General features: G+C 53.1%; 1 protein-coding gene across 5 annotated transcripts; it reads left to right on the top strand.

Annotated features, from left to right (window-relative positions):
- The first annotated feature begins 53 nt into the window (after nt 1-53).
- On the top strand, nt 54-22,776 carry MSI1 (musashi RNA binding protein 1). 5 transcript variants are annotated; one of them, XM_074321289.1, is made up of 15 exons: nt 96-304; nt 474-514; nt 1,078-1,159; nt 1,258-1,342; nt 4,261-4,302; nt 5,834-5,926; nt 9,472-9,520; nt 10,716-10,798; nt 11,302-11,419; nt 14,050-14,130; nt 15,408-15,464; nt 18,435-18,503; nt 19,269-19,456; nt 19,918-19,981; nt 20,980-22,776. In XM_074321289.1, the coding sequence occupies exons 1-14, from the start codon at nt 246-248 to the stop codon at nt 19,957-19,959; spliced, it is 1,089 nt and encodes a 362-aa protein (XP_074177390.1). In that variant the 5' UTR covers nt 96-245; the 3' UTR covers nt 19,960-19,981; nt 20,980-22,776. The 5 variants fall into 5 exon arrangements, with proteins under 5 accessions (XP_074177393.1, XP_074177390.1, XP_074177391.1 ...); XM_074321290.1 differs by having other exon boundaries at nt 19,302-19,456; XM_074321291.1 differs by lacking the exon at nt 15,408-15,464.
- The last annotated feature ends 841 nt before the right edge of the window (nt 22,777-23,617 follow it).

The following is a 23,617-nucleotide window of genomic DNA, read 5'->3' on the forward strand; positions in this document are numbered from 1 at the left end:
CCGGACGCGCCGGCAAGCGCGGGGCTTTATGCGCGCGGGGCGGCGGGGGGAGGAGCCGGCAGGTCGGCCCCCGGCGGGCCCTCCCCTCGGCCGTCCCCGCCCGCCCGCCCGAGCGGGGTCGGGGGAGGGGGCAGCATGGCCTGTCCGTCCGGCCCCCTTCGCCGCGCTCCTCATCTGCCCCGCGCCGAGCGCTGCCGCCGCCGCCGCCGCCGCCGCTCCGCTGCCCGCGCCGCCCGCGGCTCCCGATGGAGACTGACGCGCCCCAGCCCGGCCTCGCCTCCCCGGACTCGCCGCACGACCCCTGGTACGGCCCGGCCCAGCCCGGCCCGGCCTGCCCGGCCCGCGCTTGCCCCGGCCCCGCCAACATGGCCGATCCGGGTCGGGCCGGGCCTCCCCGGGGCCCGGGCCCGCGCCCCCTGCGCCCCGCCGCCCGGCGCTCACGCGGGCCCTTTGTGTCTCTCCTCCTCCCGCAGCAAGATGTTCATCGGGGGACTCAGTTGGCAGACTACGCAGGGTGAGCGAGCCCGGGAGCGCCCGCCGGCTCGGCAGGGCACCCCGGACCCTTTGGCGCCCCGGAACCGGACACCCCAGCCGGGCCCTGCGCCCTGCTGACCCCGGGCGCCCCCGCGCTCTCTTTCGCGCCTCGCCCGGGGACCCCGAGAGCGCAGGGCGATCGGGAAGCCCGCACGGCCCAGCGGGTGGAGGGGAGGAGATGAGGGGTTCAGGGGGCATCGGGGGGTGGGCTGGGCCCCCGGGACCCGCTGGCGGCAGCGCCAACTCCGCTCGCACCTGCGGCTCAAACTTTTGTGAGGCGGCTCCCGGAGCGGCGGGAACCCGGCCGGAGCCGTCCCCCCTCCAGCCCAGCTCGGCCCTCGCCTTTCTGGGGCCCCCGTGGGCGCCAGGAGGCTCCTCGGGAGTCGGGTGAGGGCTGGAGGTGGGGGGGGCACACTGGAGAACGCTCAGGCTGCTTGGCGCGGGGGCGGACGGGCCGCGCCGGGGTCACCGGGGGCAAAGGACGGCGGAGAGGGGGAAGGGCGCGGGGCCCGGGCTGGTCCGAAGGCGGGTGTGTGGTTACAGAAGGGCTGCGCGAATACTTCGGCCAGTTCGGGGAGGTGAAGGAGTGTCTGGTGATGCGGGACCCCCTGACCAAGAGATCCAGGTGAGCCCCTCACCCCCTCCTCCTGCTCCCGGCTCGCCCCCCTCCACCGCCACTCACTGCCTTGTAACCATCTGCCTCTCCCTCACTACGGCGCGCAGGGGTTTCGGCTTCGTCACTTTCATGGACCAGGCGGGGGTGGATAAAGTGCTGGCGCAATCGCGGCACGAGCTCGACTCCAAAACAGTGAGTGGCCCTCGGGGCTTCGGGGGTCCTTTGGGAGAGGGAGGCCGCCGGAGGAGAGGGTCAGGACTCTCCCCAGGGGACAGTTGTATGGGGTCTTTAAGGAAGAGGGGAGTTTTCTGAGTGGAACGGCTGCCAGGCTCTGAAACTTTGTCACTAGAGTTGAGGGGAGAGGGAGGAGAAAAAACCCAGGCCTGCCATGAGATGCTACATCTCCCAACCCCTCCGGTATTGGCGAGGGAAGAAGCAGCTACCACCCCCTCCTACTAATCTTAAAGCCTCCGAGAGGAGCTTGGGGTGGGGCTAGGTCCCTCCCCTAACCCAAATTGGGTGAGTCAGAGCTGCAGTGACCCACCCCGTGGCTTCTCTGAACTGTAACTAGTATTTGGCTCTGCGACACCCCCACCCCATTCCAAACCAATGGCAAAGCACCATTGAATCCCCCTCCCTCCATTCCTCCCTCCCCTGACTTTTGGTCAATGTGCTCCTTGCTTTGTGTGGAAGACCCAGACCTGCTTTGCCCATGAAGGGGTTTATGAGAAGGGAGCGAGCGTGCCTGAAAACAACCCTTCCAAGGACTAGATCTTAGGTGCTTGTTTGGCATTCAAACTCCTGGAACATTTTGCTGTTGTCCCACCACTCCCCAGTGTCTTGGGCCCTGTAGGGGGCGCTGGCTCAGGCTGGGGCTCAAGGAAAGAGGGAAAAGGAGAAAGTCAGGGGTTATTCTGTGATGGGGGTGACCCGTGATGGGGGTGACCATCTGCCAAAGGCCCAGGACAGTGTGATCTCTCTCCACACTCCCCCACTCTCCTCCAGCCTTGGGCCTCCCTGCTTGGGTCAGTCCCTGGCTCCTGTTTACCTGCAACAATAGCTGGTTGTGCCCAAGAATTTGTTAAATTACCGCCTGTCCCCAGCTCCTGTTATCTCTGCCCAGTGGCTCCCACTCCTGCTCCCAGTAATGAGCAAATGAGGCCAGGCCTCAACTTTGCCGGCTCTGAAAGGATCTTCTTGGCTCAGACTGAGTGACCCAAGCTGGGAATGGAGAGACAGTGGCCTATTGTTTTTTGGTGATTATCTGCCATCAAGCTGCCTGTTCTCCTACCATCCCCTGTCCTCAGAATGCACTGATGGCTTCTGCAGCGCTCAGGAAGCTGAGATTTAAGGGCTGGGGCTGGAGCTGGAGGGGGGAATGGAAGATTGATAAAGGGACAGGAGGGGAGAAAGGAGGGTGAGATGAGCATCCTTCCGAGCTTGGGGACTCAAGGGCAAGGGCTTTGTGTTTGGCATTCTCTGGCCTGGGAAAGGGAGGGTGGGAGGGAGGTTTATTGTGGGGAGTCTATTTTGGGTTCTTTCACCTTTTATTTATTTGTTGGGTTTTACTTATGTTGCCAGCTGTGAGTCAGAGTGGAGGTGGGGCGTGTCAGGGATGGGTGTGTGTGGGTCTGTGGGACCTGGCTTGGGTACCATCTCATCAGTGTCTGTGCGGGGGTACTATCTGAGTTGTGTTTTGGTAGCTGGGGAGGATGCTTTCAGGAGAAACAGAAGGACGAAAATGTCCATAGATGTACAAAATCACACCTTCAGACAAGGAAAATGGTCAGCTGTGATTTTCTCTATGGCCTGGTGGGACTTTGGGAGAGAGAAGACACTGCCCTAGCGTGGATTTTGGAGGTTCCTTCTCTGTGGCCAAATTCTACGGGGGGAGCTTATAGGAAGCTGGTCCCTGGTTCATGCCATTCACGCAGAGGAGCCAGAGCCGGTTGAGTAGAATGAACGAGGCTGAGTTTTTGAACGGAAGGAACTTTGGGAAAAGATAGATCTTGCCTGGGATTGGCTGGTCAATTTCTGACTGGTGTCCACCCATGTGGGTGGCAAGAAACTCTGGAATGACCGGCCCTCATAGGCCCTGCATTGATCACAGTGTGTCATGGCTTTTGTTATTTCTAAGTACAGGTAGAGTACTTGGGAGTATCCAGGTGCATGTTGCTTTTCCCCTCAGTTTTCACAGCCAAGGGCAAAGGTGGCCTGCTGGTAATAGCACCTTTGTTTGTGCAGTGAAGGGCAGTTCACAAAGGGCCGCTTTTACCCACATTATCTCTTGATTCCCCCCAGCTGCCCCTGGGAAAAATGGGTGTGATTGTCCCCACTTTGCGGATGAGGGAACTGAGGTGCAGAGGGACCAGGCGAGGTCCCAAGATCATAGGTTTGGCCAGGGGCCCAGAGTTTCTGAGTCCAAATCCCATGCCCCTGCATGTCACCAGAGCCTGGGCTCTGCTTCGCCTCAAACCTAGCTGCGTTCTCAGGAAGCTGTTTGCACCGTCAAGGAGGGCTGTTAGATGTCGATAATATCGGGGAAACAGAACTGAGTCCATTCCTGGTAGTTTATGCATTCTTATCTTGAAGCAAAGAGTTTCCATTCGCAAGACTTCAAAAGTCTGGATTGCATGCCTCACCTAGACAGGTTATCTGTGTGAAGTAGGTTAAGCTGGGAAGGCCCTCGATATACCTGGTGCTTAAAGGAATAAGACTTTGCTTACTTTTTTGGGTTCTTGCTGTGAGCTAGACACCATGCCAAGTGCTTTGTAAGCATTATCTCAAATAATCTGCAGACGACTCTTTGAGGTGGCTGTTACTATTTGCCCATTTTGCAGGTGAGCTTGACCCTGAGGCTCAGACAGCTTAACTTGCCTAAGGTCTCACAGCTGGGAAGCAGTATAAGTGGAATTCAAATCCAGCAGCCTGGTTCTATGGCCTAAACGGTTAACCACTACACTTTCCTGCCAGAGGCTGTGGGGGTTTCTGTCACTTGTGTGTCACCTCTGTGTCCTGGGATGAGAGATGTCCTCAGGGCTGAAAGCTGTGTGGTCAGCCATCTGAAGTGTGATAATCAAGGCCCCTTCTACGTCTCCCTTCTCTTTCAGATTGATCCCAAGGTGGCCTTTCCTCGGAGAGCACAGCCTAAGGTAGGTGTGTCTGTGTCTGAGAGTACCTGTTACTGAGGGCTGTGATATTCCCAGCATTCCTTTCTATGAAAGATGCTTCTGGAACCTCTGTGGACTGGGATGGGAGGAGGGAGAATTCTTGATATCCTCGCTCTATGGATTGAAGACACCATGCATCATCTTTCCATCTGCTCTGGGATGGACCGGGCAGGGGCTGCATGTGTTGGGAGAAGGGGAACCTCTCAGGGGACCCATTGTCCTGTATTTGAAGCCAGTATGGTTTGGACCCTGAGTCAAATTCTGACCTCAGAGCTCACAGCCTCTGTGCCCAGTGACTTTGGGGGTGAAACCCAGGACAGGCTTACCCCCTGAGGCTGAGCTAGAATCAGGCCAGGGGGCTGCCTCTGACCCCAGTCACTCTCCTACCTCTTGGATGTGATGTGTTTGAAGAGGGGGAAGGCACCATGGAGTCTGTCACCTGTTGTCTTTCAACTTGGGTGACTGGAGCTGCCCTCCCAAGTGTTCTCTCTCCCTGGGCAGTGGCAAGTTTTTCTGGGTATGCGGAAAACAGATTTCTGAGCAGTTGAGCTATAGAGCACTCAAAATTTTGGCCCAGGGGAGGGGCCCAGATTCTATTCCAGGCCTCATGGCAAATCTTAATTTTTAAGCAGTCGCATATAGGGGACAGACGGGAAGGCTGATTAGAGTCCAAGGAGCAGAACTCTTGTGTCTGCTGACTTATCATGTGTCCTAGGACTACGTCCCTCTCCAGGAGATCTTAGTTTCCTCTTTGCAAGGGGGTTGGTGGGAACTAGGATGCCTTCGGATTTTGAGCCATGGTGCCCAGCTCCTGCCACAGTGAAGGGAGAAGGGCAACTTTCAGGAGACAGGAAAGGGACATCTCTGGAAGGGTCCAGCAGAGGGCCTGAAAGCAATTATGGAGCAGGTATTCGAAGGAAGCCGCACTAGGGAGCACATGGTCGGAATTGGGTTAATTCCATTAAGCAGTTTGGTGACAGAAGGTGCTTTAGTGTTAGGATGGGGCTGGGAATTGCCTGTGGATTAGCCATGCGCTCCTGGGGTAATTAGGACCATGTGTTCTTCCTAAAACAGGGCTGGGGCCACGGGGCTACCAGTGGTTGAGTTGAGAGGAGGTTGATGAGGGAAATGTTGGTGTGGAGTTCAGTGGCACCCTGTGATGGGCCTTGGCCTCTCTGGGAGGGGGTGGTGGTGGGGTCTCTAAGTTAAGCTGTACTCTTGGGTTACTAGCTCACCCCTCTCTCTGTGGGTCTTTAGGGAAGGCATTTTCCCCACACAGACCCCAGGGAGGGAGGCAGGGGAGAGGCACACTCCAGCCAGCCAAGGTTTGGGGTGCACAGCTGCCCATGACAGGAGGCTGGTGTCCAAGGGGGAGCTCAGGGGGGGCCTTCTGAGTAGCTGGGGCCACAGAGAGCTTGTCAGCTGGCGCCCTGGCAGGAGGTCTCGAGCCCCTGCTGGTGGCAGTAGGCCACAGGACTCAGATGCCCACTTTCTTATTCCCTCCTCCTAACAGATGGTGACTCGAACGAAGAAGATCTTTGTGGGGGGGCTATCAGTGAACACCACGGTGGAGGACGTGAAGCAATATTTTGAGCAGTTCGGGAAGGTGGGTCAAATCTGGGGGTGCTTGCTGAAGGGGTGACAGGTCTGTAGAATTGGTCAGTAGCAAGAGGAGTCCGGGTCATTCCAATTCCTGCAAAAGGTGAAGAAAAGGGGGTTGGGTCCTTCTGTGGGTGAGGCCAGGCCAACTCACCGTTCAGGCTCCTGGGCTATCTGTGGGCCTCAGACTCTGGACACATCCCCAGGGACAGAAGCCACACAGTAGCTGTCTCTGTTGTTGCCCTTCCCCTGTGTTTTTCTCTTGCTTATCTTCATTCTCCCGAGGGAGGCTGCTCTCTCGTAGCCAGTTCAATCCAGTCACCCCTTGGCCTCTTGGGAGTTTGCACCTGTCCAGGCCATGGGCTGTTGCACCTTCCCCCACTCCTTCCTGGTGAGGATGATAAGGGGGCAATAAATATGACTCCCAATTGCACTCAGCACCCTGCTTGCACAGGTGGGAGCTTAGGGCAGGAGCTTGGGATTGTGGTGGTGGCCCGTGCTGATTCCTAGCTATTTTGGGGGGGCTGAAGATCAGACTCAGAAGATTGGCCCTTAGCTTTGAGGTGCATCCAGCTTTAATTTTGGGCCTGTTTACTCTACACAGTAGGAGATACGGTGTCATCAGAAAATAGGATGTCCCCAGAAAGGTGAGCAATTTCACCGTCAAGGTCCCAGGGAGAGATGGCAAAGAGAGGATCAAATTTTAATCTGGGGGTGAAATAGGGCTGTTGTGCTTAATGCTGGGGTCCCTGGTCTACTCCTTCATAAAACAGGCTACAGGCTGGGTCTCTACTTTCCCATCAAGGCATTTCCAGTTCCCTGTTAGGCAAAGGGCAAAAAAGGTGGCTTGGGAAATAGGATGTGAGCTGGGGACTGGGTGGGTTTTCAGCCCCCTGTCTAGGGGAGAGGGTGGGAGGTCCCCTAGCTAGCGGATGCTGGCGGCGTTGAGGCCAGAGGCCGAGGCTCAGGCGCCTCCGTGGGGACCTGGGTCCAGGACAGAGGGCAGGTCGGTGGCCTGGGCCCCAGAGGGAAGGGCGCTCCTGGGAAGCAGCAGGCCCCGCTCACTCCGGCGGGGTGTCTTTGTGTCTGAACGCCGAGCATTAGAGCTCGCACTAATCTGATCCAGCAGCTGTGATTGGAGGCCGCCTGCCCCCGGGGCCGGAGTTGCCATGGCAACCGGGCCCCAGGAGAAGCCGTCAGCGGCCGCGTCTTTTGTTCGGGCCTAAATCGGCGTTGGCATGTGAAACCGGCCCGGGGAGGCCAGGGGGAGCCGGAGAATAGGCTGCCAGGGAGCGAGGGGGACAGCCGGGAATGCCAAGGGCCCCGCGGCGGGGGGCCCCCCGCCCGGATCGAGGGGCCGCCGCCGAGGGGGGAACAATGGTCAGCCGCCATGGCTGCCACTCAGGCTTAGCGGCTGCCGAACTTGGCGGCTCCCACTGGTCAGCAGGCCTCGGCCGCCTCCCCTCCCCCCTCCGGAGCCCCCCTGCCCTCGGGTTCCCATGGAGACCAAAGCCTATTAAGGACACCGGGCTGGGAGCCTCCCTCTCCTCAGCTGGCCCCAGGAGGGGACACTGGTGGGGTCTCCTGGACCCCAGGCCACTTTCCTTGCTTCCTGCCCTGGCCTCAGTCCCCCTGCCTCACTAGGGTTCTGTCCAGCCAGGGCCCAGGTTGAAGGGTCTGGGGGGCCAGGGATGGTGGAATTGAAAGGCTGGGTAGAGGAAAGCAGAAGGGCTGTAGATTTGAGCTGAATCAGTTTGTGGGTCAAAGCTATAGGAGAGGGAGGAGGGTGTGGCTAATTCTTAGTTTATTCATTCGTTGGTTCAGAAAAATAATTATTGAGCCTAAGTCAGGGTGCTCAATAGGTTGGTCATGGTCATAGCTGACACAGGCACTGTCCAGGTGGATCCTTGAAAGCCAGTGTTGGGCTGCTCTCTCTCCAGCTTTGCCTCTCTCCCCCATGTGACTGTGGAAAAACCCCTCCATAATAAGGTAATAACAATAATAGTCATTATTTATTAAGCACTTACTGTATCCCAGGGACTGTGAGTTAAGAGTATTACGTGCACGATCTCATTTAACTCCTCCCTATAAGACACTCTCATCCATTTCACAGATGAGGAACCTGAGTCATGGAGACCCAGAGCCACTTGCCCAGGGCTACCCACCAGCAAATGTGGGACCTAGGATTCCAATTCAAAGTCTGCTTTTATCACAACCCTCCTTTCTGGGTATCACTTTTCCATTGGTTAAAGGTGTGGGGAAGATGTGCTGAGCCTGAGGGTACGTCTAGTTTGGACAGTCAAGCTGATTTGGGATTGGGACTCAGAATGGGTCCATAAGGATGGGAGCGAAGGTGACACTCCCCTGCAGGGCCCTGGGGCAGGAAGCTCCTTGGGTGGGAGCTGTCATTTCCTTCTCAGATTCTCCAGGGACCCAGCTGCCTCCTGGCTCAGTGGGGTGCTGGTTCTCTCCAGGGGAAGTCAGAGGCCCGGAGCAGCTTGGCACCTAAGGAGAGATAGAGGACCACCCTGTTCGGGGTTTGCCCTTTTCTTCAAAGAGGCAGATGATGGGCCTGGAAAGAGAGGGAAGGAGAGTAGGGGAGAGGCTGTGTCCCATGGCCTCGGGAAGTTTACCTTCATCCCTTGGGTGTCTGAACATTTGTGGGAGGGTTGGCATCTGGAGTGCGATGGAAGGGATGTAAGGATGAATCAGACCTTAGCTTAACCCCATGAGATAGCTGACATTGGCTGAAGAATTAAGAGGGCAAAGAGGACTCACAGATGTGGCAAAGAGAAGGAGCTGGAACTCGGGAGGGAAGCTAAGGCCGTCCATGTGTTCATGCAGATGCCTTGAAGGAGTAGCGAGAGGAGAAGTCGGGGGTCCAGGGGAAGGGGGATAATGTAGACCCTCATCCTTTCTCAGCCGCTGTCCCCTCCCCCAGTCAGTGGGAGGCAAGCAGCTCAGGCACTGAACTCTACTTGCTTTAATTACAGCCTCTAGCAAAAGGAAACTTCAATTAGAGGAAAAGATCTGTACCAGCAGAGGGAGTCAAGACTGGCTGGGGTGGCTGCTGTCCTCCTGGCCTTTTGCAAAAAGGGAAGAGGCTTTTGTTTCTCCATCTCATATCTTGCTCCTGTATTTCCTCCTCTAGTGTCTACTCAGTGCCTCCTCCTCCCAGACTTGATCTAGGATTTGCTGTGTGACCCTGGGCAGGTGACTTCACCTCTCTGAGCCCATTTCTTTTTCTACAAAATGAGGATTTTACTATGCAAGGAATGTGGAGAGGATGATGGGGCAAAGTGCCAAGCACATATTTGGCACTTAATATTTGCAGGCTGGTCCACTGAGAATCTGGTGGTTGAATGGGGGGTACTGTGGCATCTAGTTGGGGTTGCAGATGAAAAGTTGTCCCCAGCATGGGGAACAGGTTTAAGATAAAGCCTGGACTGGGCAATAGGGGAGTGGGTGTGGGGGCCCCTGCTCCTGGGTTGTGATGGGTCCCCTGGTATCTGGTGGGTCCTCCAACAACAAAATGGCTCTGTTTTATTTCAGGTGGATGATGCCATGCTGATGTTTGACAAAACCACCAACAGGCACCGAGGTGGGTGTGGCCTCCTCCCCCCTTTCAGGCTGGGCTGGGGGCCTGTGGTCAGCCAGGGGGCTGCAGGTCACAGCTGCCCTTTCATCTCTCCTCCTGACATCCTATCCCTGAGGATCTGCATCCTCTCCAGGGCCTGGCCTTACAGAAGGCTTTTGTCCCGCCGCGTTTCCTGTGCTAGAAACTTGCAGAATTGCAGACACCCGAGAGGAGCAGAGGAGCAAACTCACCCCCGCCCCCCCCAACTCAGCCCTCCACCCCTACCCAGCCCCCACCACCCCACCATGTCTGCCCAGCCAGTGTCTGCAGGGGCTTACCTTGTCCCTGGAAACCAGAGCTCAGGCCACGCTGCCCCAGGGTCAGGCTGACTTGTAGCCCCAGGCAGTCTGCTCCTACCACTGCCCTTCACCCCCACCCTTGGGCTGAGCGCTGAGCCCAGCCCCCTTGGCCCTGAACCTGTGAGCATGTGGGCCACAGTGTTCACACTCACTGCCTGGTTGTTTTTCTCCCAAGGGCCTTGCCTTCTGAGAATCCCATTCCAGTCCCTGGGGCACACCCGGGAAGAGGCGGGGTTTTTCTCCAGTTGTTTCAGGCCTTTGGGCCTTTCAGCCTGTTCTGGGATTGGAGTATGTGCTATTGTGTGTGTGGTATGTGTGTGTGTATCTGCATGTGAGGGTGTCAGTATCTGAATATTTGTGTATGTCTGGTGTGTCAGGGTGACTGTACATGTATGCAGGGCTCTTTCTGTTTTTGTGAGCACCAGTGAGTATCTGTGTGATACACAGGTACGTGTGTGTCTACCGATATGTGTATGAGTGTGTGTACAAACATATGTTTGGGTGTATACAACTTTGTGTAAGTTAAAATAAGTGTTTGTGTGTGTTCCTTCTTCCCTCTTTGGAGAGCATCTGAGGAAGAGAAAGGGCACGTTGAGTGTCATTTCCTCACAGCTCTGCCACTTTCTAAGTTGCTGTGTGATCTTGACCAAGTCGCTTCACTTCTCTGAGCCTTTCTTTTCACATCTGTAATTTGGAGCTAGAAACCCTGTCTCAGAGAATAGTTGAGAGGTTTCTTGGCTGTGGGCAAAGCCTTCCGTTAACTCTCAGACACTAGCCTGCAAGAGAGAAGTGGTGGTTGGTATGACTCAGCGCTGGGTTTTGACCATGAGCCCCATTTTGACCCTGCCTTTGCCCACTAGGGTTCGGTTTTGTCACGTTTGAGAGCGAAGACATCGTGGAGAAAGTGTGTGAAATCCATTTCCATGAAATCAACAACAAAATGGTGAGCTGGGGTTGGATGGGGTGGAGGTACAGAGGGAGACAGAGGTTCCAGGTTGAGCCAGCCAGACACACGCTTGCGGGTTCTACAGGCAGGCAGTGGGGCCTCCCAGTTAGTGGGACAGAGCCAGTTCTCCTACCCCCTGAAAATCTGGACAGGAAGGCTTTTTAACCCATGGTGGTTAAAAAGCACAGGTTGAAACCTCACTCCGCCACTTGCTAGTGTAGTCATTGGGCAGATGACTTCCCCTCTCTGAGCCTCAGTTTCCTCATCTGTAAAAGGTGAGTAGCCATAGTACCTCCCTCACAGGAGCGGTGTCAGCATTCATGAACTATTGCATGCAAAGCAATAGTTTGCACCCACACAGTGCCTAGCGCATAGTGAGGGCTCCATAAATGGTAACTATGAAATTAAAACTAAAATGGCCTGCCAGGAAACAGGAGGGTCCGTGGGGGGGACAAACAGGAGGGATTGTAGGAGGGACTGACCGCCAGGTCTCATTGCAGGTGGAATGTAAGAAAGCTCAGCCAAAAGAGGTGATGTCGCCAACCGGTTCGGCCCGGGGGAGGTCTCGAGTCATGCCCTACGGGATGGACGCTTTCATGCTGGGCATCGGCATGCTGGGTATGTGCCAGGCCTGCACCTGCGGCTTCTTCCTGCCTGGAACTGCTCCAGAGGCTGCCAGGGGCTGCGTGGGTGTTGCATCTCTTCTATGGTCTGCCCTCCTGTCTGAGTCATTGGGTGGGAGTGCAGACCAAGGATCGCAGGTCTGGCAGGCCTACCGGAGGTGGGGCAGTTTTGTTGTGGGATACTGCCCTCTGGCGGTGGCCAGAAGAATGGTCCAGCTGCTCCTTATTAATTGGTCCTTCTGTTCATCCCTTTATTTGTTCATCCATTCATCCATCCAGTAAATAGTTATTGAGCAACTATGATGCCAGGCACTATCCTGGGAAGTACGTCAGTGACTTTCCTTGGACCTTTGTAGTCTGGCAGGGGAAACAAATAAGTAAGAACATAAATAAATAGGTTTGGGATGCAAAAGTATACCAAGGGAGCATGGGTCACAGGGAATTTGACCAAGACTTAGAGAAGCCAGAAAAGAAGTTACATTTAAGCTGAGTCTGTGGGTTGAGTAGGAGCTAGTTATGGGAAGGCAGGGGAGAAGGGAAGGGAAAAGTGTTCTAGGCAGAGGGAACAGCATTTACAAAGACCCAAAGATGTTTGGGAAGGCAAAAAAGAAGGCTGTTGCTTCTTGTTCATTCAACTAACATTGATTGAGCAGCTTCTGAGAGGCACCACCTGCCCTCGTGGAGTTCCCCGTCAAGTGGGAGGCAGGAACAAACGGTCTATGTCGCCACAGAGTGACTGGAGGCTTGAATCACCACAGAGTGGATTCAAAGAGGCACCTAACCCATCGGGGTGTCAGGGAGACCCCCTGGACGAGATGAAGGCTGCCGTGAGCCTTGGAACTTGAGGAGGGGTCAACAACACTTGGGGCCGCCCACGACTGGATGGAAAATCTGAGCTGGGCCCACAGGAAGTTTATCCCTGGAGAGACAAGATGTGTGAACACAGAAAGAGAACATACGACGGGGGTCTTTATTGCAAGGGATGGGGGAGGGTGCTCTGGGAATTCAGGGGAATTCAGAGGTGGGCTAGAGGGTGAGGATTTGGGATCACAGATAGGATGGGTGGGGATGGCACCCTCTAAATGGAGCACAGTCTTCTCTTGAAGTTTTTTTTTTTAATTTTTTATTTGGAAGTAATTTCAAACTTTCAGAAGGGTGAAAAAATAAAGTAGCACAAACGACATTCATGTCCCCTTTACCAGATTCACCTATTGTTAACATACCCCATTTGCTTTCGCATGTTCTCTCTCTCTGTGTATATATGTTTGTGTGTGTGTGTACATACGTATATGTGAACACACACACTAGTGATTTTTACCTGAATCATTTGAGGGTAAATTATATGCATTATGGCCCTTTACCCTTAAATATTTCATTGTATGTTTCCTAAAATTGGAGATATTCTTTCATGAAACCACATAATGATCAACTTTGTACATTTATACTGATAAACTATTTTAATCTAATCTATTTTCTGACTTTATCAGTTGATCCAGTAATATTCTTTATAGCATATTTTTGCCTCACAGAACAAAATCTAGGCTAGAATCAGGTCTTGCATTTAGTTGTCCTGTCTCTTTAGCCTCCTTTGATCTGGAACATTGAGAAAGTTTTCTTTTCAAGATGATTCATTTTTCACCCCATTTAAAGTGTAAAAAAAGAAAAAGAACGAAAGAAAGAAAGAAAAAGAGAAAGAAAGAAAGAAAGAAAGAAAGAAAGAAAGAAAGAAAGAAAGAAAAGGAAAGAAGGAAAGAAAGAAAAAGAAGTTTCCTAACAAATAGTTAGAATGGTGGTTAAGAGACTTGGAGCCAGTCAAATCTGAATTTGAACCCCATTTACAACATTATTACTCACTATATGAATTTTCTTTCATAGCTGCAAATATTTATTAGCTGCATACTAAGTAGCAGGTACCATGCTGGTGCTGGAGATGCAGAAATAAAAGATGGGGAAAACAGAAAATCAGCACTAAAAGAAATCCTGAAATAAATTCAGATATTGATCACCAGGGCTATGAAAGGGAAAAACCAGGGCGATATGATAAATATTGTAACTAAAAAGAGGAAAGACTTTTGTGGGGTGATCTCTCTGAGGAGGACATTTGACCTGAGACTTGCACAATGACAAGGACCCAGTCATGTGAAAACCTGGGGAGACGAGTGTTCCAGGCAGAGGGAACAACATATGCAAAGGCCCCGAGGTGGGACGGAGCTTGGTGAATTTAGGAAACGGCAGGGAAGTCAGTGTGGCTGGAGCAGAGTGACCAGGGGCAGAGTGTAGATGAGGTTGGGACGGAGGCAGAAACCAGAGCACAAAGGGCCTTGGTAAGGGTTTGGATTATTCTCAGCCAATAAGTGTTACCTCTCTGAGCCTCAGTTTCCTTATCTCTATAATGGGGCTCCGAATAGTAATTATTGCTTAGGGTTCTCATGAGGTTTAAGGAAAAAATAAATTGTGCGGTGGACTTAACACAGGGCTTGGCATGTGGAAGGCATTTGGTACATGTAACTGACTGTTACTTGTGATACTAGCTGGGGAGGGAAACGAGTGGCTCAGAGCCCTCCCCACTAATCAGGGTCCATGCTGTAGGTGAGGCATCTGACACTAGCCCTTTTGCCCCATCAGGTTACCCCGGTTTCCAAGCCACGACCTACGCCAGCCGGAGTTACACAGGCCTCGCCCCTGGCTACACCTACCAGTTCCCCGGTAAGTCCTGCTCAGTGTCTCTGCTGCCAGCATGTCCCCCGTTCCTGGGCAGTCTGACTCCTCAGGGCGGTGTCTGGGGGGTGCATGGCTGGGGGGAGTCTGCCTGCTGGAGGCTTGGAAGGAAGGGCATGACTGAGGAAGGAGCGCCTCTCCCCACCCATCCCCTCCTCACCCTTTTCCTAGAAGCTGGGGTTGGGGGCTCCAGCATGGCCCTGCATGGCACTGTTCTCTCCCAGGCCCAGGCCAATCCCTGCCTGCCTCCTGTCTTTCTCTCCTCCCCACCCCACTCTAGGGTTGCCACTTCCACCAAAGAGGGCACCAGGCTTGTGGTGGGGCAGTGGGGAGCTCCCCAAGGGCCAGCGTTGGTTGTGTCTTTCTGGACACATGTGCAATGACCACTAGCTACGCTGAGCCTTTTCAAGGCTCACAAGATCCTGAATGATGGAAAACAATTTAAAAGCATGATGGTCACCACCCTCATTTGTAATTCAAAATAAAAATAACACTAGGCCTTCAAATAAGTGGCAGGAAGCCCAACAAAGTTTTGAACTCTCCCATGATGACTATTCAATGTTGTTTTCTTTGAGATATTTGAGATATCAAATATCAAATTTTTGCAAGGCTTTTTCTTTCTTTTTGGGTCTGATTTGTTAGAGGATCCCTAAACACTTGCATCATTTGCCTGTGGGGCTGTACACCGCTTGGGATCCTGTGTACACATTATGTTGTCTAATCCTGACGACAATCTCATGAGGGAGGGCTGATGAGCCCCATTGCATAGGTGAGGAAACAGGCTCAGAGAGGAGTGAGTTGCCGTGATGACCCAACTAGAAAATGCTGGAACTGGGAACCAAACCTGAGGCTGACCTGCTGTATTAGGGTCATCGCTTTTCAGCAATGTTGCCGCCCTAGCTTTTCCTCCCCTCCCCCACTCCCACCAAAATAGGAGAAGAGGAGAATTCTGGGGAATGTTGTGGTACAATCTCAAGCCTTTTAAGAAACTTGGGAACGGTAGCTCCAGCATTGCCCTGTGCCCAGGGTATAGGTGGCAACTCTGCCTGCTCTTTCTCTCCCTGTCTGTCTGTCTCTCCTCTCTGTGTCTGTGTCTCCTCCCCTCCCCTTGCCTGCTGGGGACTATGCTCTCCCCATCCCCAGCTCTTGGGTCCTGTGCATGGCCTGTCCCCCCACCCAGTGTCCCTGTGGGTGCATTTGTCCTCTCTGGGCCATGCCCGAGGGTCTCCCTGCATCTTCCTAAGCTGTTTTACGTTTCATTTTAGAATTCCGTGTAGAGCGGACCCCTCTCCCGAGCGCCCCAGTCCTCCCCGAGCTTACAGGTCAGTCGCTCGGATTTCGTATACCTCACAGGCCACATGGGGAGAAAGAGAAGGACTCAGGGACCTTCCCCAGGGAAAGCTAGTGGGACCCTTTCCTCCTGCCCATCAGCCCTCCTGCTGTGAGGATACAGCGATCCACCCGGGCACTGGCCAGTCTGTAGAGCTGCATGGCCCTTAAGTGTGGGACGTAGGGCCGAGCCCAGCAGCTGGAGGCAAAGTCACTCATTCATCCATCTGACAGATATTTGTATCGTGCCTCCTTGTGTGCCAGGTGCCATGTAGGCTCTGGGACCCAGCAGTGAAGAAGCCAGGGAGTCAAACTCAGAGCAGAATGGGCCAGGTGGGGACTTCGGCAAATTGGAGTGGGCAGGCCTGCAATCCCTGCCAGCCGACCCTTGCTGGGAGGGGATACAGATCCAGTATTTTAAGATCTCGTTTTCCAAGAGAAGCCAGAAACCTGGCTTTTGCTTTCAAATGAATTTTTCAACTATTTTCAAATGTTGGCAACAAATTCACAATTTTTAAACCACCACGAGCCAAGGGAGACCTATATGAGGGGTAAATCCAGCCCTCTGGCTGTCCATTTGGGAATTCTAGGCAAGTGGTATGAAGCTGCTTAGCCATTGGAGCCATTTCTCCAACTGGAGCTTTCACTTGGGCCAATCAATGCAGCTATGGAGCTGGGGGCAAGGCCAAGTCCAAGGGGAGGGGAAGGACATGCTCAGATGAGGTGGGCTGCAAGGGGTTTCTGTGTTCAACCTGCTTCTCCCCTACCCCACCCCCAGACTCTCCCCCCCAACCTGGCCGTGTGTGGAGGACGTGAGCATGGATGCTGCTTTAGATGAGACCTTCCTTCCAAGGGGTGCTCAGGAGTCCCCCAAAGTGGGGAAGGGGGAAGAGAAACATGGGGTGAAGAAAGGGGAGGGAGTAGAGAGTCCTGAAGATGAGGGCGATAGAGACTCTTCCGTGAGCGGGGTGGGGGTTTGACCAGCAATGGGGGAGACAGATGGAGGGCCTTTTCTACTCATTGAAGAACTCGGTGTTGAGGACCTACTGTGTGAGACACTCTGCTAGGCCCTGGGGGACAAGACAGAGCCAGGGCCTGCTGTCACAAAGCTTGCAGTCTAGAGAGGGAAACAAATACGTATACAAATGAGTAACCCTTTACAGTTGCAATAAGCATGTCCTCGGGTTGGCCATGCTGACTTTCCTTTGTGGAAATGCCTAAATGGACCAAAAAACAGACCTCAGAGCCCAGCCCCCACCCTCAAAGAACTAAGGGAAGAAGTGTCCCCTCTGCAGGTCTAGGGTCTGAACTTTTCTCTTGCCTTCAGGAGATGTGGGTGTCTCCTTTATGCATTCAATAGATATTTATCATGCCCGATACTATTCCAGTCAGTGGGGATACAGCAGTGAATGAGACAGACAAGGTCTCTGCCCTCCTGCAGCTGATATTCTCGTGGAGGGAGATAACAATAGACAAATAAACAAGTAAATAAGATACTTTCAGAGGGTGAGAAATTCCACAAGGAAAATAAAACCGAGATGAGGTGAGGTATTAGGGTTATGGGCAGGGGGCTGCCTTAGTGGGGGTGGTCAGGGAGGGCTTCTCAGAGGAGGTGACATCTGAGTGAGGAGGAGCCAACTGTGTGAAGCTCTTAGGCAAGGCTCCTCTAATGTGCGGGAACTGCACTGTCTTAACCTTGAATCATCAGGCCAGTCAATGGCCATGCCAAGCATTTTCAGGGGCATTTTTCTGGAGTCCCTAGCCCCAGGTCTAGTTCCAGTTCCAGTTCAGGGTCAGGGTGACCAATCAGCCCCAAGGGGGCGCATTTTAGGATGAGAGACTGGTGTTCCCCAGGGCAAATGCCAACTCTGCAGACCGTGGCTTTAGGTGGGATTGTAGTCTCTCGGGCTGTAGCGGCAGAGCTAAGCGTTAAAAGGTGCTCCAGGTATTTATTTTTTAATTGTGTTTTCCCAGGACCCATCCGCTCCAAGTCAAATAGTTGTTTCAATCTAGTTGTGGAAGGCAACTCACAGTGGCTCGTGGGGATCAAACTGGAAACCTTGTTGTTAATAGCACCACGCTCTAACCAACTGAGCCAACTGGCCACCACCACCCCGCACCCTCCAACCAGTTATTTAAGCAGAGGTCCCTTCTGCTCCTTCAGCTGACATTTATTAAACACCTACAGTGTACAAGGCAGGGTGCTAGGTGCTGTGAAGGGAGGGTGAAGGTAGACAGCAAACAAGGAAATAGCAAGATCCCTGTGTCTGAAGAGGGGATCAGAGAAAAGGGGCTGAAGGGATTTGGGGGTGGAGGTGGTCATTTCTGGCTGGCTGGTGGTTAGGGGGGCCCTGAGGCATGTACACGATTTATTAAGGACATGCTCTCAGGAGAAGGGGAGCGAGGGAAGCAGGCCAGGCAGCAGAAGGAGCAAAGCAGAAGTGTGGCCGCCCCCGGAGTCTACCTTCCGCTGGTCAGCACAGGCAGCTCTGTGGCTTGAACTGTACCTGAGTCAGTTCCACCTGAGGGAGCGGACCTGGCTTTTTGGACCCCACGTCAATTAGTCACTGGCTCCAGCTGACGGGTTTGGAAGACGGACATAACCTCCCCAGTACCTCTGGGCTAGGTGGCCCCTTTTGGGCCAAGGGCACTCCTTGGAGAAGGGACAGCGGTGGGCAACACTCAGAACAGCTCAGGGTGGGGTGCCCTGCCCCCACCCTCGATGAGTTTTGGGTTGTCTGTGCTGCTTGAGTCCAGGGGTGAAGGATGGAAAGCCATCCGCCCACCTGTCTCCATCCTTTCTGCGGGGCAGAGCACAGAGGAAGCTCTTTCTGCCTTGACCCTGGGCTGCACTGTTCCCTCTGTGGTGGGGTAAGGCTGCAGAGGCTCTACCCAGAGGGGGCCTCCTTCATCTACCTGTCTCCTCACCCACCACACTGAAGTGTCCATACCTTTCCTTTCAGCCATTCCTCTCACCGCTTATGGACCAATGGCAGCAGCGGCGGCAGCAGCAGCTGTGGTTCGAGGGACAGGTGAGGCCTTCTGGAGTTCAGGAAGCAAGGAGAGGAGTGTAGGAGGTCAGAGAAGTCTAGGGGGAGGGAAGGTAGCCACTGCCACCCCTTCTCAGAGGGACTTACATAGTCATTCACTGGACAAGTGTTAACTGAGCACCTAGCGAGCCAGCCAGGAATGAGACTGGCACGGTCTCTTGCCCTCCAGAGATAACAGGCTGGTGGGGGCATCAGGTATTAAAAGGGCGATACTTCTGAAGGATGGTACTCTCCTTTGGGGAAGTCGGGAGTTCACAGGCCTCTGCGGAAGTCATCCAGGAGGAAGTCATTCAAATCTTCACTTCCGATTTGAAGGCAAAGAGGAGGAAAAGAGTTCTTGGCAGAGGGAATAGTAGGTGCAAAGACTTGGCAGCCAGGGAGCATGGGTGGAGGGCAGAAATGGGAGTAGGGAAGAGGAGGAACCGGGTCCTGGGGAGAGGCTGAACGTTTTAAGCAGTGGAGTGATGTGAATTTTAGAAAATGCACACAGCTGCAGCATGGGGGATGGTTTGAAGGGGTTCAAGAGGAGATCAGTGAGGGAGGGGGCTGCTGAGTGGTCAGACAAGAGATGATGGGGGCCTGGGCTAGGGCTGGTGGGGATGGATAGACGTGGAGGTATCTCCAGGAGGTGGACCCACAGGCCCTGCTGGGATGTGGGGCTGAGGCAGAGGGGAGGGGCAAGGTCAGGGTGGGTAGGACAGGTTTGAAGGCACAGGGGCTATCACCATCTTCTTTCTGGGTTGCCAGGCTCTCACCCCTGGACGATGGCTCCCCCTCCAGGTTCGACTCCCAGCCGCACAGGGGGCTTCCTGGGGACCACCAGCCCCGGCCCCATGGCTGAGCTCTATGGAGCAGCCAACCAGGACTCGGGGGTCAGCAGTTACATCAGCGCTGCCAGCCCCGCCCCCAGCACCGGCTTCGGCCACAGTCTTGGGGTGAGTGGGCCGGTCCTGGAAGACCCTGAAGTTGGAGGAGGGAAAGGCCTTGTCCATCTGCTGGGCAGAAGGGAGGCGAGGGATGATGGATGGAGAGAGAGTGTTGTTGCCCAGGGGGAACACGGGAGTCCTCATTCATTCAGTGGGCATGTCAGCATGGCTCTCGGAGTACCAGGCATTGATTGGGTGGTCTCCGGGGATAGCATGCGAATGAGACTCACCATCTCTGCCTGCATGGAGGCTAGATTCCAGCTCAGGGGGCCCAAATTTAACCAGGGTACTGGTGATACGCAAATCCCCAGGCGCTGCTCCGAAGAATCTTTTAGTGGGTCTGCAGTGGGAACGGTCTGGGCAGGTCAGAGTAGGGCCTGAGTCACCTTGGATCTTCTGCGGGAGAAAAGGAGCCCCTGGGCTTTTCTGCTTCCCCCAGGAATCTAGGAGTCTAATTCTTCTCTTTCCAGGGCCCTTTGATTGCCACAGCTTTCACCAATGGGTACCACTGAAGCGAGAGACAGGTGGCAGGAGGTGAGGTGGGCAGGGACCTTGGGGTGGGGGAGACATTGGGGAGGCTGGAACTGGTATCCCATTCTGGGACACTGACTGTGTTCCTGCCCACATGGAAACCACAGTCCAGTGGGGGGACAGACCTTCATACCAGCAATGGTCAATGAACATGAAAAGCTGCTCAACCTGCTACATAAAAAATGTGAATGAAAATAACAAGGCAGCACGTTCCACCTGTCAGGCAAAGATTTTTTTTTTAAAGATTCCTAATGCCCAGCATTGATGAGGGTGTAGGGGAAACTGTGCAAATACGCTCAGGGTTTCTAAAGGGCAGTCTGGCAGTGTTTATCCAGATTTTAAACATTCATCCCCTTGACCCAGTGATTCCACTTTTAGGCATTTATTTTAAGAAGTGCAAATAACTGAATTGCCCATCAAAAGGAAAGTAGTTAAATAAATGAGAGTACGAGTATATGCATACAATGGAATATTTTACAACTATTAAAACAATACTGTTGACATGTAAACATATACAGAGAGAGAGAGAGAACCCTGTACACGCCGTCAGCATTCAGTGTGTAGCAAGCTGGTGGGGGTACCGTGTGAATCAGTGACCTTTTTATTTTTTTTATTTATTCACTCAAACTATTTGTTCACCACTATTCCAGGAAAGAGGAGGTATAAGACAGACAAGGTTCCTCTCTCATTCTACAGATAAAAATCAAGTGAACAAGCGAGATAATTCCAAATTGTGTGTGAGGGGGCTACTTTAGGGGTTTAGAGAAGGCATCTCTGAAAAGGGGATATTTGAATAACTCCAGCCATCTAAATCTAGGGTAAGAGCTTTTCAAACTGGGAACCAAAAGCACAAAGTGTATGAACAAAGATCATCCAGGAGAGGGTATCAGGGAAAGAGGTCTATGCGCAGGGATACGTTCTGGGGCCCCCAAAGAATGGGGGGCAGAGGGTTCTAGGGGCAGGACGCCTCCTTGCCCCAATAACCTCCGGCTGTGTTGCAGCGCCCCAGCCTGCAGCTGAGGACCACGAGTGAGCCAGCAAGGGGGCAGGGACACCTCAGCCGCAGCCGCCCCCTCCCCCGCAGCGACTCGGACCGCTACTGCCTGCCCCCTACTCATGGGCCCACAGCCCGGGCCCCTGCCCTGCTGCCCCTAGACGTCGTCTGGCTCCCCTACTAACCTCCCCATCTTCTGCCCTTGTGCCCCTTTCCCCTCTCCTGCCCTCTTTTATTTATTTTGGATTAGCCGGTTGCCCCCCACCACCCCCTGGTTTTTCCGTCTCGGGTCTGTGCCCCTCCCTCTCTGCCGTGCCCCCATAGGACCCCGCCCCCAAGAAGGCTTTTGTATTTGTGCATAGCTAGAGTGAGGGTGGAGGGGGCCTGCTACAGGCCGCAGCTCCAACCCGGGGTTTTTTATTCTGATTTTCCCTCCTTTTCTCTTTACTTTTTTTTTTTTTTTTAAAGAAACCATTTTTTAAACTATTTCTAGGTTTGTGAATGTGAAGCCCCAGGCCGCAGGGGGCAAGGGGCCAGGTGCCCCCCACCAGCTGAGAACAAAATGTTTATGTGGGTGTGGGCCCCTGGCCACCTCCCTCCAGCCCTGGAGAGGAGGACAGGGCTGTGTAGGCCAGGCCGAGCCCCTGGAACCATCCCGTCCTGTATTATATGTAAATACTGTGAGGTGAAGCCCCTACCCTCTCTAAGACCCCTTGGGGGTGAGGGCATCGCCTGGCCCCACCCTGCACAGGTCTCCTCCCTCCCGTGTTTCTGTCCCCTCCTCAGACACCGTTACTGTAAGCTTGCAGGCCTCAACTGTGGCCGAGGCAGGCCCCCTCTCTCAGGCCCTAGGGCTCAAGGCCTTGGGCCTGCTCACCCTGAAAACCCAGTGTGGAGGAAGGGTGAGGGAAGAGAAGCGCTTGCCCGGAGCCACTGCTGGAAAGGAATTAACTCTCCAAAGGTCTCCCCTGCCCCTACCTAGGTCAGGCCTTCATGGCTTCTGCTCTGAGCCCCCCATGAGTGGGCATCAGGGGGAACTTTGGGAAGGGGCGGACCCTAGGGGAAAGCAAAGGGCTTCTCAGGGAACCCCCACATTCTCTCACTGAAGTTTCCCACCAGGACGGTCCCATGGCCAGAGCCTCTTGGCAGCCCCTTACTCCTGAGTCCCCTTTAAAGGAAAAAGAGGCTCAGGGTCTGACTTCATGAACAGTGAGTGACCTGGCTGGCGTGGCAGGGCCAAGGCCCACCCGTCATCGTCCCCCCTCTCTCGATGTCCCTTTCCCCCCAGGTCTGAGGCTGGGGACCTAAGCTCCCTTCTGCATCACAGCCCCCACCCTGAAAACCCCCTTTGGAGAGTTAATTGTCTGTGTGAGGTGCTTAACCTATTTGCCCTGAGAACACAAAGCAATAATCTTTGTTACTGAGATGTGCGGCTGTTCGTGTTTTTTTTTTTTTTTTTCCTGTTTTTTTTTTTTTTAATGTTTCCTAATAAAAGAGAAGCTGCATTTTATTGGTTTTTATTTTTAATTTTCTACAGTTTGAGCTGAGTCATGAAAGACTTAGCTTCCCTCTCCTCCCCTTCCTGTGACACCCTTACCCCCACCCCACTGGGCCCACCCATGGGATCAGGGCCCTGGAATTCCGTTTTCTGATTTGTTTGGGGAATTTTTAAAAAAGATGTTACATGGTGTTTTGAAGCCAGCAAGTTACCACCCTCCGGTGTCTCTTCTCTCCACATCTGTAACTTCTTTTTCCAGGTTTTATTTTCAGTTTGAAATTCCTAATAAATTATTTGAAAACGGTGGTGAGCTTGTGAGTATGTCTTGTTTCTGTGTGCATTCAGGTCTAGGGACCCTATGTTCTATTTTCCTCCTGGAACAATATTTGATTCTCACTGAGGTATATACGTAGCTTGTTGAGATATGATTTGGAAAAACTAACTGTAAAAAGACATTTTAAGACAAAGGCCCCTGAAAATAGTCTGAGTATTAGCTAATACTGAGAAGTCATTGGTATTTTTGTTGCATGTGATTGTGGCATTGTAGTTACGTTTTAAAAAAATTCCTACTGAAAGCTTTTTCTCTCAGATCAGGAGCAAGGGAAGGATGCCTACTCTGGACTTTTCAACATAGTGTTGGAAGTCCTACCCAGAGCATTTAGGCAGGAAAAATAAATAAAATCCACCCAACTTGGAAAGGAAGAAGTAAAATTATCTCTGTTCATAGGTGACATGCTCTTACATGCCAAAAACCCTAAGGATTCCACATGCACATAAAGAAAAAACTGTTAGAACTAATAAAAGAATTCAACAAAGTTACAAGATACATAATCACAAAAATCAACTTTCTATACATTAACAATGAACAATCAGAAAAGGAAATCAAAACAATTCTATTTACAGTAGCATCAAAAATAATTACATGCTTAGGAACACTTAACTATCATTAACCAGGTGAAAGACTTGTACAGTGAAAACTACACAACATTTCTAAAAGAAAGAAGACACAAACAAATGGAAAGACACCCTGCCTTCATGGATAGGAAGACGATATTGTTAAAATGTCCATTCTACCCAGAGTAATCTGCAGATTCAGTGGAATACCTATCAAAATCCCAATGGCATTTTTAGCAGAAATAGAAAAACT

The sequence above is a fragment of the Rhinolophus sinicus genome, linkage group LG16 (assembly GCF_036562045.2).
Source record: "Rhinolophus sinicus isolate RSC01 linkage group LG16, ASM3656204v1, whole genome shotgun sequence".
Taxonomy (NCBI): domain Eukaryota; kingdom Metazoa; phylum Chordata; class Mammalia; order Chiroptera; family Rhinolophidae; genus Rhinolophus; species Rhinolophus sinicus.

Excerpts from the sequence above, each read along its gene's own strand:
- MSI1 (XM_074321289.1), top strand. The coding sequence starts at position 246 with ATGGAGACTGACGCGCCCCAGCCCGGCCTCGCCTCCCCGGACTCGCCG. Across the intron at positions 515-1,077 it reads CAGTTGGCAGACTACGCAGG|AAGGGCTGCGCGAATACTTC; the intron begins GTGAGCGAGCCC and ends GTGTGGTTACAG. Across the intron at positions 4,303-5,833 it reads CTCGGAGAGCACAGCCTAAG|ATGGTGACTCGAACGAAGAA; the intron begins GTAGGTGTGTCT and ends TCCTCCTAACAG.